Source organism: Canis aureus, chromosome 29 (assembly GCF_053574225.1).
Source record: "Canis aureus isolate CA01 chromosome 29, VMU_Caureus_v.1.0, whole genome shotgun sequence".
Lineage (NCBI taxonomy): Eukaryota > Metazoa > Chordata > Mammalia > Carnivora > Canidae > Canis > Canis aureus.
In genome coordinates this window covers 33,013,735-33,029,388 of record NC_135639.1, presented here as the reverse complement: position 1 = coordinate 33,029,388, position 15,654 = coordinate 33,013,735, and the positions used below count along the sequence as shown (strand labels likewise).

The window sequence follows — 15,654 nt, the reverse complement described above, 5'->3', positions numbered from 1 at the left end:
CACTACCATAGCTGGAGAGTTAAGAGGAAAGCCAATAGAGTGTAATGCCCTGAGCCAGAACTCAGGAAAGTCCATGGTGTTGGGCTTAGAGTTGTAGTTTATGAAACTCGTGCTACATGACAACTCTCTGTTGATGTTAATGCACCAAATCATAATATTCTCAAATCTATTGTTAGCTACAGTGGCATAGATAGCTATTTTTTCCTGTTAAGGTGAGTTTGATTTTGTCAATAAATAGCTTCTATTTATATAAAACATAGTCAAACGTAGTCAAAAAGCCAATAACTGCCTAATTAAATACAAAACAGTTCCTGTATAGCCTCACCCACTACTGAATTGAATTCCCATAGGAAGTACTTAATGAGTACTTAAGAAATAGTACTTGGTCAATAAGTGAGACACTGTGAATCCTATGACCTTCCAGGTTTTGGTGCCATTTCAGTTGAAAAAGGGAAACAAAATAAATAAATAAATAAAATAAAATAAATTAAAATTTTAAAAATTTAAAAGAAAAGAAAAAGGGAAATAGTTTGAATATGTACATAAATTAACCTCAGGTACCCAAAGTAAAAAAAAAAAAAAAAAACGGTAAAGAGGATGGACTTTGGAGTCAAATGGGTCTGAGCCATAATCCTGGCCTCACTACATACTACCTGTGAATAATTAGGCATGTTACTTAACCTCTCTGAGTTTCCTCGGCTATAAATGGAATACTAATCTTACATAGGCCACAGAGGTGCTGACAGGGCTAATGGTGATAATTAAAATGTTAGCAAGTAATACTATTAGTACCATTATTATTGCCTTCTAAGGGAAAAAAAATTTCCAGGCCCATATGTGTTTTTCTTATTAAGTGATTTTGACGTACCTAAAGTCTGGCCCAAGTCATTTCTGCAGTAATATGTACTAAATTAGAAATTACATGCACCAGTTTTAAGTCATAGAGCTGTTTTAATTGATACTCATATCGTCAAGGGTTAAAAATTCACATTGTGATTATAATAACAATAATATAGAGTGCATGTCCAACATGAATTTTAAAAATATATATTTCCTTTAAAACAAATACAATTTTTAAAAATATCAGAGTGTTTGTGATGTGAAGTCATTGTTACAGTCACGTCCCAGTTTGTCATCTGTTCTTGTCCAATGTCAGGTCCAATTTAGGGCTAGAATTGCAGATAGACAATAAATATCTGGTGGTCTTGTACAAGGTTCTTCTCAGATATTCTTAAACATGTAATGTAAAACTGAGTGGACATTTTAAAGATATGAAAACCAAAGTAATACACTATTAATGCCTTAATGGATAACAACCACATGGTCATCTCAATAGGTGCAGAAAAAACATTTGACAAAATCTAGCCCCCTTTTATGAAAAAAAACCAACAAAATAGGAATAGAAGGGAACATCCCCAACCTGACAAAGTGCATCTATGAAAAATCCACAGTTAACATAATGCATAATGGGAGAAGCCGGAAAGCTTTCCACCTAAACTCAGGAACCAGACAAAGATATCTATTCTCACCACTTCTATTCAACATCATACTGGAGATTCTAGCCAGGGCAGTTAGGCAAGGAAAATAAATACAAGGGCATCCAGATTGGAAAGGAAGCAGTTAGACTATCTCTATTATCAGATAACATGACCTTATATATAGAAAATCCTAAGGAATCCACTGAAACACCATTAGAACTAATAAATTAGTTCAGCAAGGTTGTAGGATATAAGCTCAGTTGTAATTCTGTACACTAGGCATGAAAAATTGAAAAGTGAAGTTAAGAAAACAATTCCATTTACAATAGTATCAAAAACAAAATATTAGGGACAAATTTAACAAAGGAATTCTAAGACTTGTACACTAAAAACTACAAAACATTGTTGAGAGAAATTGTATAAGACATAAACAAATGGAAAGACATTCTATGTTCATGGAGTAGAAGATTAATATTGTTCAGATAACAGTACTCCCCAAAGCAGTCTACTGATTCAGTGTCATCCCTGTCAAAATTCCAGCTGCCTTTTTTGCAGAAATTAACAAGCTGATTCTAACATTCATATGGACTTTCAAGGATAACCAGAAGAGCCAAAATAAGTTTTTAAAGGAAGAATTAAGTTGAAGGACTCATACTTCTGATTTCTAAACTTATTGCAAATATATGGTAATCAATTACATGTGGTACTGGCATAATGACAGACATATAGATCAATGGAATAGAATAGAGAGCCTAGAAATAAACCTTAGCATATCTGGTCGAGTTATTTTTAAGAAGGGTGCCAAGATCATTCAATAGGGAAAAGAACAGTCTTTACAAATAGTGCTAAGAAAACTGAATTATCTACATGTAAAAAAAATGAAGTTGGACACTTATTTTCCACTATGTACAGAAATTAACTCAAAATGGATCAAAAACCTAAATGTAAGACCTAAAATTATGAAACACAGCAGGGGAAAAGCTTCATGACACTGGATTTGGCAATGATTTCTTGGACGTGATACTGAAGACACAAGCAACAAAAGAAGAAAATAGATAAATTGGATTACATCAAAATGAAAAGCTTTTGTGCATCAAAGAACACTATCAGTGGAGTAAAAAGTCAACCCACAGAATGAGTTAAAATATTTGAAAACTACATATATAAGAAATTAGTATCCAGAATATATATAAAACTCAACAACAGGGGCACCTGGAGGGCTCAGTCAGATAAGCATCTGCCTTTGGCTTAGGTCATGATCTAGGGTCCTGGGATGGAGTCCTGCACTAGGTGCCCTGCTCGGCAGGGAACCTACTTATTCTTCTTCTCCCTGTTCGTGTGCTGTCTCTGTCATTATCTCTGTCTCTCTCAAATAAATAAATAAAATCTTTTTTAAAAAGATTTCATTAGGGATCCCTGGGTGGCGCAGCGGTTTAGCGCCTGCCTTTGACCCAGGGCGTGATCCTGGAGACCCGGGATCGAATCCCACGTCAGGCTCCCGGTGCATGGAGCCTGCTTCTCTCTCTGCCTGTGTCTCTGCCTCTCTCTCTCTGTGTCTATCATGAATAAATAAATAAAATCTTTAAAAAAAAAAAAAAAAAAGATTTCATTAAAAAATTCAACAGCAAAAAGACAATCCAATTCAAAAATGAAGAAAGGACTTAAATAGGTATTTCTCAAAAGAAGATACGTACATGACCCATAAGCACATGGAAAGATGCTCAATCATTAGTCATTAGGGAAATGCAAATCAGGGCCATAAGATACCACTTCATAGCCAGTAGGATGGCTATAATTTTTAAAAAAGAAAGAAAAGAAAACAAATGTTCATCTGGAGGTGGAGAAATTGGAGCCCTATTCACTAATGATGGGAATGTAAATTGGTACAACCAGTGTAGAAAACAATTGGAGCAGTCTTCAAAATAATGCTAAAGTTACCATAGGACTTAATAATTCCACTCCTGGGTATCTACCCGTGAGAAATAAAGAAATATTCACATAAAAGTTTTTGCACAAATGTTCATAATCGCATTATTCGTGGTAGCCAAAAAGTGGACACAACCTGATTGTCCATCAACAAATGAATTAGATAAACAAAATTTGTTATATACATAAAATGGATTATTATTCCGCCATATAAAAATAAATGAAAATCCTAAGGAATCCACTGAAACACTATTAGAACTAATAAATTAGTTCAGCAAGGTTGTAGGGTATAAGCTCAGTTGTATTTCTGTACACTAGGCATGAAAAATTGGAAAGTGAAGTTAAGAAAACAATTCCATTTACAATAGTATCAAAAGCAGAATACTTAACAAATTTGACTAGGGTGATAGTTGTATAATTCTATGAATATGCTAAAAAACATTGAATTGTACACTTTCAAAAATGAATTTTATGGTATGTGGATTATATCTTAATTTAAAAAGAAAGAATGGACATAAATAGCTCAGCAGTATTTTGGCATGAAAAGATTTAATTCTGAGACTGCTCTGACATCTAGATGGAGTTTGCTGATAATGAGAGTTAGAAGGGATACGAATGTTCACTTTACAGAGGGAGGAGCTACAGAGTTCAGAACAGCAGGGGTTTGATAGAGGGGCTTTTTTAAAATTAGGTAATCTGTTAGTACAATGTATGGCAAGATGATACAGACATTTCTTATTATATGAACAAATGAGGTATCATTAGGGATCTTAAAAAAAATTTTTTTTTTATTATGGTAGGCACCACACCAAAGGGTACAAGTTGCAGGTTATAAAAATAAAGCAAAAGTTTCCATAGCTTGAAATGATTTGATACATGACAGTCTCTTCCTCGGCTTCTAAGATGAAAGGCCCCAGAATTCCTTCTTATTCTTTCAAATGATGACTTGATGATAAAAATGACTAACTACTGAGAACTGAATACATATTAAACTTCTTACATGCATTTTCTCATTTTAATTTCCCCATCATCACTGTGACATTAGTTGTTGAAAACTTAATCAAGATCACACAGCATGTCAGTGCCAGAGCTGGGCTGCAACCCCATACCTGTGTGATCTCAAGACCTCACTCAACTAAAAAAAAAAAAAAAAAAAAAAAAAAAGACCTCACTCATAACCACTGGACTATGCCATCACCTTCCTCTGGAGGAGAAATCCCCCCAAGAGTTTATAGTTCCTGAGATTCTAGCCACACGAATTTGGGAGGCAGCAGTGTAGAGAGAAAATACTGTGAATTGGGAGTCCAGGGCCTGATTCTAGTCCAGCTTTGTCCTCATCAGCTCTGTGACCTTGAGTAAGGAACTTGACCTCTCAGAGGCATATTCCCTGATTTGTGAATTGTGGAAAATTCATCTCAACTATCCCTGTAGTTCCTTCCAGCTCGAGCATCTGGGCTGAGTCCAGAATCTGGCTGAGTCCACTCAGAAAAATGTGAAATTCATTTGTAACAGAGACACTAAAGAACATAATCATCAAGTCAGTGTAAGGTGGTAATTTGGGGAGCCTGGTCTTTGGTGTCAGTCTGATGTGATACTGGTTCCATCGTAATCTCAGCAAATTCCTTAACCTCTGCCCCTGTCTGCTAAAATGGGGATAATGATAGCATAGCGTGCTGTGCCATCTGCACAGAGAGGTTGTGAGCACTGAGTAAGATTTCTGTAAGTTCTAGTACATACTACATACTACATACTATGTAGGTATTATCTATTTCTTAATAACATAGTAAGTAGTCACTATTATGTTATTAGTAATTGATTTATGATTATTATTATTGATGGTTATAATTATAGCATAGAGACACAAAATCCCTTAAGGAAAATTAGTGTATGTTTCAATAGCCCAGCCACATTAGACTCTGAAGGTCAGGTGGCCTGCATGGTCTCAGTTCTAGAATCATCCTTGCCTACTAGTGATATGGAAGAGCTCGATTCTTGTCTCATGGAGTCGAAGAATGAATCTCCAGGACACAGGAGGAGTGAGTAAAGTGAGAAGTTTATTGAGCCAAGATACAGAGAAAACTCTCAAGTGAGGGTGGTCCCTACAGGGTTGCCACTAAGGGCTTGTAGTGGCAGTCTTTTATTGAGAAAAAATTATAAACATAACATTGACTACTAGAGAGTCATTAAAAATACTAGAAAGCTCATTTTAGAATTGGATAAATGAATACTGGAAAGTAAAGTTTTTTAAAATGTTAGAAAAAAGTATGTTTCCTCTGCTCTCTAATTTGGTAAATACTGTGTGTATTTGTAGAAAAAACCCAAACACATGAAATGTTGCAAGAGAAATATTAACAGATTATCTCTAGGTATGGGATTATTGATTATTTTAATTTTCCTCTTTATGCTTCTCTACATTTTTTATACTTTCACAGTGAGCTCATAGTTTTTGGAAATCTGAGTGCAGAAATTATTTTTTATTAATAAGAAGTGTCAGATTTTTTTTCTTCTCTGAGTCTTTTCAGTCTGTTATTTTATCAGAATGTGGCTTAATTTTCAATCTAGGCATATTGGGTTTTTTGTCTCTCTTTTTTTTTAAGTACCAACTTAGAAATAATATGGTACATTGATTTTGTGAACTCATCTTTTTCATTGTAGTATTGAGGACAAGCCAGACACATTTGTTGCAAGATTGATTAGTTACTCTGAAAACCAATAACAGATAATGAGAGAGAATCACCAATTACCTAACCTTTCTCTGAACCCATTTACTTCCCTGTTAAAAAGCAATTTTTTTTTAAAAAGCAATTTTTAATTCTGCCTGAGATTAGTGTCTAAACCACCTCTAAGTCTTTTATAAAAAAAAATCAACATCCTTCCTCTCCTGTCTTATTTTATAATTGGAATTGTACCACTCAAAGTCCATTAAATGTGCAGTTGATAAATCTAATGCTTAGCTTAAAAAAATAAACAGGCTGTCTACAAAATTAATCTAATCCAAAAAATGGGTAGATATGATAGAAATTTTTCTACTTTCTTCCCTAATTTTAATTTGAAGAAACTTTTCAAAAACAATATTGTGATATTTATTAGGAAAAAATCTAAACAGCACAGATGTTAAACCAGCTTTTATCCATGAGAAGATTGAAATTTTGTTCTCTGGAAGAATTTTTCAGATATCATTTTGATACATTTTTCTAAACACTGTCATATGTACAGTAGAAAAAAAGTTAAAACAAAATGTGCAATCTATAAACACTATTAGTGTGGTGTGTACTGGACAGATATGCAAATACATACCTACATTTGTAAAATTATTTTTCCTCCAAAGCATCATATTTTGTTGTTCCCAATGTGGTGGAGTTTTTTTACCTAAATTTATCATGAAAAAAATGTCAGTGTCCGTACATATAAGTTTACCTCACTTTGTATTTTTGCAAGAATTTCTGTTGGATAAAATCCTAGAAGTGGAATTGCTAAAACAAGAGGTGCACTATGTAAATTTTGGTTTGCCCTTCCCAGGAAGCTTATGCCCATTTTACCAACACTCACAGAGAATGAAAGTAAAAAGTCATGTTTCAGAAGCAGGTTCTCCCAAAGCTTTACCTCGGTTCAAAAACAAACACATCAACAAATGCTAAATTACCATCAAAATATAACACAAGTACTATGCTCAATTTTTCACTGAAGTCAGATTCCTGTAAGGTATAATCCTGCCATGAAACAATAAAAATTGAACTGAGTAAATTGAAGATTTTAGTGGCTTTATTAAGCAACTGATTTGTAAATCAGACAGCACCCCATCTAGCAAGTAGAATTGTATTAAAGGGAAGGTTTTAATAGGGAGATGAGTGAGGCAAGAGGTTATTTGTAAAAGAAAAGATGGATTGTTTCAGGCCAGATCGTCTTCCCTTGGGGAAAATGGTAGGGGGTCTTATTAGGATTGGATTACCTCATCTTTGAGGGGGAAGAGACTCAGCAAGAAATCAAGGGACTCCATCTTCCCTGCAAAAGATCCCTCAAATGAGGATAACAAAGGGCCAACCTTTGGAATCAGAGCTGAATTTTCATTCCATCTCTGTCTCAATTGCAGAGTGTCTTTAGACAAATTTCTGAACATCTCTGACTCCTGTTTTGCCATCTATAGAATAAGGATAATCACAGTTGCCTTAAAACAGTGTTCTTCGTAGGAATGAAATGGGTTTCTTGGTGCAAAGAGCTAATAAATGAGGAGGAAGAGGTAGGTGAGTAGCTGTTGTTCAGAAGCTAGAAAAGGATTAGGGTATTAGCCAAGGGTATCCTGGATAATAAAGTTTTTAAAACTTTTGCAAAAACCCCTAATGAAATTGCTAACATGGTATAGTTAATACATACCGTGTAACACTACACCTTCTTCCCCCACCCCCCCATTTCTGTCCTCCCCACCTTGCATTATATTGTTTATCTGTCTCCTTTCTTAGAATGTTGTGTATGAACAGTGATCTTTTCATGTCCACTAAATCCCAACATCAGTGTAGCCTGAAACAAAGTCCAACACATAATAGGCACTCAATAAATGAATCGATGAGTGAATGAATGAATGAATGAATGATGCATGGAGTTTCTACATAAGCCTTTCTTAAACCAATTCAGATGTACTGGCAGCTAATGAGGCTGGCCTTGGGATACAGATCACACCCAAGGTAACTCAGGCTTGGCTTGGGGTGATGGAGAGTACTGGGCCAAGAGCCAGAATCTTCAGATTTCCGCTCAGCCTTTGCCAGTTTCAGGGCTGACCACTCACAAACTGTATTCTTGGGCAAATCACATAGCAACTTAACTCAAGCTTTGTAAAAAACAACATTAGCAATGCTTGCCTGTCCAGACATCCTCATGTTATGCAAGAAATTATGTGACATTCCTTGGTAAACTCTAGGTTTTCTTGGGCGGCACAGGAAGAAAGACCAAATGCTTTTAGTTTTGATTGGGACCAAAAAGCAAAAAGAGAAATAAATGGGAAGTGGCAGGTTATGCTGGGCTTGAGCCCAAGCCCAAGGCGCTTCCGTGGGCTTGGACCCAAACTTGCATTTCTGAGCAAGTGCTAACCCTGAGGGAGGGGCTGGGTTTCTTGAGGAAGAAGTTCCCCAGTGGCTGTACACCAGGTCATTGGGTGGGCAGTTATCAAGGAAAAGTGCTCATCAAGTTGAGAGGCTTTTCTGGATATATCTGGACTGCACAATATGTGGACAACCCCTGGAAATAGCAGCTTATCATCAAAATTGGGGGCTTTCTGATTACCAGAAAGGAAGCCAGGAATGAAGGCCTCTGGGAATGGCAGGGGTAGATACCACTCAAAGGAAGCCCTAGGAGGCTGGATCCAACTGGAGACCCTAAAGTCTAGGGTGATGTATTTTTACGTAGATGTTTTGATCCTCCCACTACCCACATGGTTTTGTCATGAGCCACACCTGTTCTCTAGTGCCTTCTGGAAAATACAGCTTCATTCCTCATTTTCTACAGTGATCCTCTGTCTCTTCTAAGATACACTGCAGCCTGTAAGGAATAACCTGCGGTTTTCTAAATAAGCCAATGTGCCTCTCACCCACTGACCTTTTACACAGAGTTCCAACAACAGGGCAGTCTAAACTTCCTTGGATACTAAGTAACCTCACAAACACCATAAGCCCTATTCCCCCACTGACAATCACTGAGTGTGATGATAAAAGTCCTGAAGGGACTGGAATTTCCATGTAAATGATATATAGACAGCTGAGGACAGGTTGAGGACAGCTACTGTCTGCTGTGATAGTACAGTCCCCTTGTGGGAATTATTAAAGGCTCTGAGAAGTCCTGCAGTTAAAATTGGGAGGGGAGGAACCAGAGTCTTGTTTAAATTTGTTTAACCCAGTAGATCTCTAAATTATTAACCAAGGAACCATGTTCTGCAGAAATTTAGTATAATACTCTTTGGGAAATACTGTTTTAAAGCATGGGAATGTTCTTTTGAAGTTATAAGAAGGAAAGGAAAGAGCACCTTTAAGTGTGGTTATGGTGGTGGACATGATGGTTTTACCCTTCAGGGTCGAATCCTTTACCTTTGGAGTTTGAAGAGTTTATTTTATCAGATCATTCCAAGCACAAGAAGTTGATTTATACTATCACTCCAGTTGCCTCTAAAAACCAGAATGTCAGTGTGGCATTCTGTTGTTCCATGAGGCCATATGCTGAGTGATCAGGAACATAAGTCCTAAAGTCCAATAGACCCTGATTCAAACCCCAGCTCCCAGCTTACTTCCATGTGACTTCTTGTGAGCCTCATATAATAATACTCTCTACCTCTGAATTAATCCTTATAAAATACTTAGTTCAGGAAGCTAATATTTGAGCAGAGAATCAGAACTTACGTATACTGTGTCTCATGGTAAATACTTCCAGGGTGTGACCTTGCCTAGAGATATAGCCCTCTTCTACTGTAGAATAGCTGTTTAACTGAAGAACATAGAGTTGGGAGCAAACATTGACTGTGATTGAGGTGGGTAATTGTATCACCATAAATTTTCTACTAACTTTTTCACAAGAGAAGAACTGCAGCTTCTAACGGGGTTTTATGAATTTTGTTCCACGACTAATGAGGAAATGCCAGGGGGTCATATTGCTACTAGGTCTCTTATCCATCGTAGAGTTGTCCATCCTGCAGAAAGGAGGGTGTGACAGTGATGTAGAGCTGGGGCCGTGCAGCATGAGAAGGGGAAGAAGGAGATTATGAGGAGCATTAAGCAAGAACGATAGAAAATGGACGTTTTTAAAGTGTGGAACTTGGGGATCCCTGAGTGGCTCAGCAGTTTAGCGCCTGCCTTTGGCCCAGGGTGTGATCCTGGAGTCCCGGGATCGAGTCCCATGAGTCCCATGTCAGGCTCCCTGCATGAAGCCTGCTTCTCTCTCTGTCTCTCTCTCTCTCTCTCTCTCTCTCTTTTTCTCTGTGTGTCTGTCATGAATAAATAAATACAATCTTTAAAAAAAAAAAAAAGTGTGGAACTTATGGGACAGAAAATTATGCCCCAAGATTTTTGGGATGTTCATTATAGTGCATGATATAAAACCCCTGAGTACCTCTGCTTTAAGGAAACCCACGGGAAAGGTCTACATTATGTTTCAAGGTTTCTAACATCAGATTTGTGTTTCCTTTGAGTGCCCTGTCATGCTTATCCTGAGACACATGGGGCTGTGGTATTTATTAAGGTTACAATGACCAGATTTCTTTTTACTTCTTTCATTCGATTTTTGAAGGTCTCCTTTATTGCTGCTTCTCACCAGTCATTAGGCTCTTTATTCATTGTAACAGCATGTGAGTCTTATTTCAAGATATATTGCAGTTTATAATATATTATCTTATGTTATTTATATATTTTATTAAATTATCTCTTCTCTTACATATTAGATAAGCAATTTCACAAGATTTAGAACTTACTTTCATTTCCATCAGAGAGTGCTGTATTTTGAAATAATGTTTCTGAGTTGGTTATTTCTGGGAAGACTTCCCATATAGGGCTAATTCCACTATACATAAATTATCAGTATCCAGAAGCTACAGTCTGCCTGTCATCAAACCACATTCTGAGTCAATTTTCACGAAATCCAGTACTTTCTAACCTATTCAGAAAGTTAAAGAGTAAGGCCACATAGATTTAAGCCATGTAGATTTGAGCCATGTAGATGTAGATTTGAGCACTTGCCATATTTTAATTATTTTCAAATAAAAGCTTAGAGAGAACCAATATGACTTGGTAGTCCTTGCTTTCCACTGTTTGATCCAAAAAAATGGATAAAATGGTTACAATAAATCATTGTGCTCTTTACTCACTTGTTCACCTTTTAGAATCAAAGAGAAACAATAATTTGGATACTACAGTTTTTATACAGAAGACAAAACAGGAAGCTCTGACTGGAATATATTTAAAATAGGATCAGGCTTGTATCAGTGGAGAGAAGTATTATTCAAACTTTACAGTTTGCTTCTTACAATTTTTGTTAGATTGTCACTGAGAGCATTTCTGAAAAAGGGGAACAACTCAATTAAACAGCAAATATCACCAAGAAATTTTCTTGAACTATACTTCAGAGGTGATGGGTGGGCTCCATGGGAGAGGATAGGGTGAGGGAAGAATGTCAGAGCTCAGACTATCAACAGAGATGCCCTGTCAACAGGGTGGTCTAAGAACTAAGAGCTCCCAGGTTCTGTTTTTCTCTCCCACATTGTTACTGGTTTCTTAATTTGGGCAGATTGGATGGCCTAGTTTTTGGATCAGAAGATATGGTCACCATACTTCTAGAGGAATGTAGACTACCCTCCACAGAGGGAACACAGTAAAAGGAAGGCTAAAGAAGATTTGGAGTTTAAGAGAGAAGGGAAGTTTCATGGGCTTGTTTTTAAGGGTAAGGGTAACCAAACACTTGGGTAGGCAAAGAAGAGTCCACGGAGAGAAGGACTGATGGGTAGATAACCATTGAGGCAAGTTGAATAGGCTTAATCACAAACCTAGGTGGGCATTGGAGAGGAGACACACACCTTTCTCAGAGCAGGAGGAGAAAATGAAAAACATAGAGGCATCTAAACTAATGGAAGGAGTCCCTGACACCTGGCAGTTATCATAGTGTAGTAAACATGTGGTAAGCATTAAACACGGTAGCTACATTTGTGGTGAGCACAGCATCATGTTTAAACTTGCCAAATCACTGTCGTATGCCTGAAACTAACATGATGTTGTATGTCAACTACACTCAAATAAAGACAATTTTAAAAAAAGAAATGATTAAACAAATGTAAGGAAAACAAAGATAGGTTTGGGAGTGTGAAAAGAATAGAAAGGCTACACCGCCAAAATAAAGAAGACAGTGAGTTATTGAGGAAAATAAACAAATAAATTCATGTAAGCCTGAAGCTGCCCTGAGGGCCAGCTGAAGTGAGATAACACAAATTAGCAAGGATCCCATCACTGAGTAGCAGCAATGTCAGTGTCATCTTACAGCAGCCCAGAAGTCAAGGACGAATGGTTGAGTTTAGGACTGAAGATTGGAAAGTACATGTTGTAGAAGTTCAGGGAGACTTGGGAGGGCATCCTGGCTGCTGTGGGTGCCATGTTAAAATGCTGACCATGCATCCAAACCAAGACCAAGGGAATGGAAGTCTACCAAGGACAGAGAAGGTTTAGGAGAAGGGTCGAAGGGAAAAGGCAGTCAAATTCAAGGCCAAGAACTTCAGAGTTCAGTATTACAGAGACGGAGCATTTGGAGTGACGATTCCAAGGTTGTCTGCAGTAGAGATTTAAAAAAGAGTCAAGGATGCTGAGATCTGAACGTCGATGAAGTCTTCCTTATGAACTGTGCTGTTGTTCAGTGTCCAAGACAGGTGACAGTCGGCAGTGAGGAATGCCACACCATCAAAAGGGTTTTATTCTGCAAAAGGGTCTGAGAATGTTTTAAGAAATTAAGAATGTAAGAAAGATTCTGGGGAAGTAGAATGTGGTCACCTCATGAAGCACTATGAAGGGGGGCTGGCCAAAGAGGGACTGCTGGGAAGGAAAAGGTGGGAACTGGACAAGGAATGGAAGCAGCTTGGCCCTCAGGGCAGCATCTCCTGAAGGGCTCCAAGCAGCGCTAGTCCCACAGAGTGGCCCAGTAAGTGTGCTATAAAGTGGGCTCTGGGGAACACTGGATTAAGTAACGTAAATGGATTTCTTTACTGCAAGACCCCTTCGAGCCTTAAACAATGTACCTATGTGCCTTGTGTGTTTCCAGAAGGAGGATTTATGACATACGTGACATTTCCCCAGTTTAGCCACAAAACTGATCATACTTTGGAAAATTTTGTTGTAGGGCTCATCAGAGATTTTCAAAGCTTTTTGAACAGATGGATGGATGGTTAAGCAGATGAATGAATGGATGGCTTGTGGGTAGGAAATGAGACAGATCAGGGAAGTGGTCAAAATAATGTGAATCTATGCCAAGCAAATAATTTGGAGCCTATGAATGCATTTGGTACTTCTGTCTAGTGCACTTGCTGTGCTCTCTCCCTCACAGCCTTCCTACTGCCATTTCCTACTGGAGTAGGAAATAAGATTTATTTGTTTAGACACATCTCCTTATTACCTGTTCCTCCCTTACTTTCATAGGTGGTTCTGTCCCTGCAAACCCCAAATGGTTCTCAGCAGAATCAGTCTTTGAGGGTGGAATGTCAGCAGGTAGATCATGAAGTTTTGGACCTTGTGTGCATTGGGTTCCAGGGATCTCCTGATGTTTACACACTATGTGCACATGTGTCCACATACATCCGCCACCCACAGCCTTCTTTCCTCTTCCATCTCAGTTGCTGTACCCACACCCACCTTCATTTCTCTTCACTCTGATGCTTAGCATTGGAGGATGAGGAAACAAATGGTACATTTGACTTCTCTACTGCTCTGCAAAGTGTCATAGTGAACTGGTTAGAGCATGGTGTGTGAGATCAATTCTCCTTCTGAAAATGGGGAACTGAGCCTTTCCCCACCCCCCAGGGGGCAGGAGCATACAGGCAGGACAGTTATCTGAAGGGTCTCCAAAACAAGAAGGGTAGTAGAGAACTATTCACCAAGCAAAAACTTGGTTAAGAAACCTGTAAGATTTGAAATGGTTCTCAAGTAAATATCTGTTGTGGGGATATCAACCTTGGTGTCACCACAACTTTTGTTGCTTTATTTTAGAACGCCAGCCAGGCACCTCCATGGCCAATTCCAGTGCCCTCCCTTCAAGTTCCGCTGGAATCAGCAAGGAGCTGATTGACCTGCAGCCTCTCATTCAGTTCCCAGAGGAAGTCGCCAGCATCCTGATGGAGCAGGAACAGAACATTTACCGAAGGGTCTTACCAGTTGACTATCTTTACTTCTTGACCCGGGACTTGGGCACTCCAGAATGCCAGACACCCCTGCCCTGCCTCAAAGCATCCATCTCAGCTTCAATTCTTAGCTCCCAGAACGGAGAGCACAATGCCCTGGAAGATCTTGTGATGAGATTTAATGAGGTAAGAAGCCACTTGGAGATGTACTCGTAATCGAAACTCTAGTAAGTGATTTTTTAAATACGTTTCTCCTTTTAGGTTTGTGTGTTATCGGTGTCTCATCCACTGGTTGTTCTTGCCACTTTCATGATGGCTGCTTTCTTCCCAAGCAATGAGATAGACAACACATTGTTGTCACTTCACTCCAAACTGCACTAGGCCTAACCTTTCCTATCCTCACCTCTGTCCATGGGCCTTCTCCCTTTGGACCACCAGTCCCTGCTCTCTTCTCCCCTCCCCCTGTCAAAATATTCTCCCTGGAGTCATTTTCCAGTATTCTTCCAACTTGTTCCTACAGGTGCTTTTAAAACCAAATGTCTCAATTTTGAGTTCTGACAATGTGATCCCTGGCCATGGGATCTGTTTAACCTACCCCCTCTTCCACTGTCAGGGCTCCTCAGCAGAAATTTAAAAACCAGTGCACCTGGGCCAGAAGCATGGGGAGGAACGTGGGTTTGAGGGGCAATCAATTGCCCCATTCCTGTTCCCTGTATCCCATCAAGATCCTCAATCCCAGAAAGTTCCTCCAAGACCTTACCAGAAGCCAATGCTGGAGAGGAGAGCTGTGACCAGAGTCTGGGAAGGCACTTGAGAGGAAGGCACTATAAGAGGTCTAGGGGCTGGAGGAAAAGAGCCAATGGTTAGCATGGTGTGCCCCTGGAACAAGGATGAGGGACAGGAAAGAAAGGCAGGTCTCCATCCAGTACTGGGGTCAGGGGGTACTGCGTTCTTGCACTCAAAGAACACTTTCCACAGTATAACCCCACACCAAGAGTTTTCTGTTCTACATTTTATTTCTTAATTTAAGCCTATTTCTTAGGCTTAACACAAGATTTCCATCTGTGTTTGTTGGTTGGTTTAACTCCTCAAATATAATAGTTTCCAAGTTTCAATTCATCTAGTAAACTACAAGAATGCTGAGGTTGCTCCTGTTCTGTGTTCTGAATATCTCAGATGGATGGAGGGTCAATTCAGTTTGTTACTTAGACCCTTTCCAACTATGGCAGCTCACCCTGCAGCCTCCATAGCCTGCCGATCATGAGCACAATGGTGGTAGTAAATGTCAGTGACCTTGATAAGGCCCAATGGATCCAAAAAGTTTTAGAGGCTGAGCCCAAGCAGTTCTGTGTCCAGACATGCCCCAAACACCATTCCTCAAAGGAAGATCTGTTATCCATAGGAATC

The 15,654-nt window shown here is 38.7% G+C and overlaps 1 protein-coding gene across 6 annotated transcripts in view; it reads left to right on the top strand.

Annotated features, from left to right (window-relative positions):
* PLCE1 (phospholipase C epsilon 1) overlaps window positions 1–15,654 on the top strand; it is a 317,588-nt gene that overhangs the window by 168,110 nt on the left and 133,824 nt on the right. For all 6 annotated transcript variants that reach the window (XM_077878324.1, XM_077878322.1, XM_077878321.1 and 3 more), the window contains exon 4: window positions 14,117–14,433. In XM_077878324.1, the coding sequence (XP_077734450.1) occupies window positions 14,117–14,433 (317 nt within the window). The remainder of the gene's footprint in view (window positions 1–14,116; window positions 14,434–15,654) is intronic.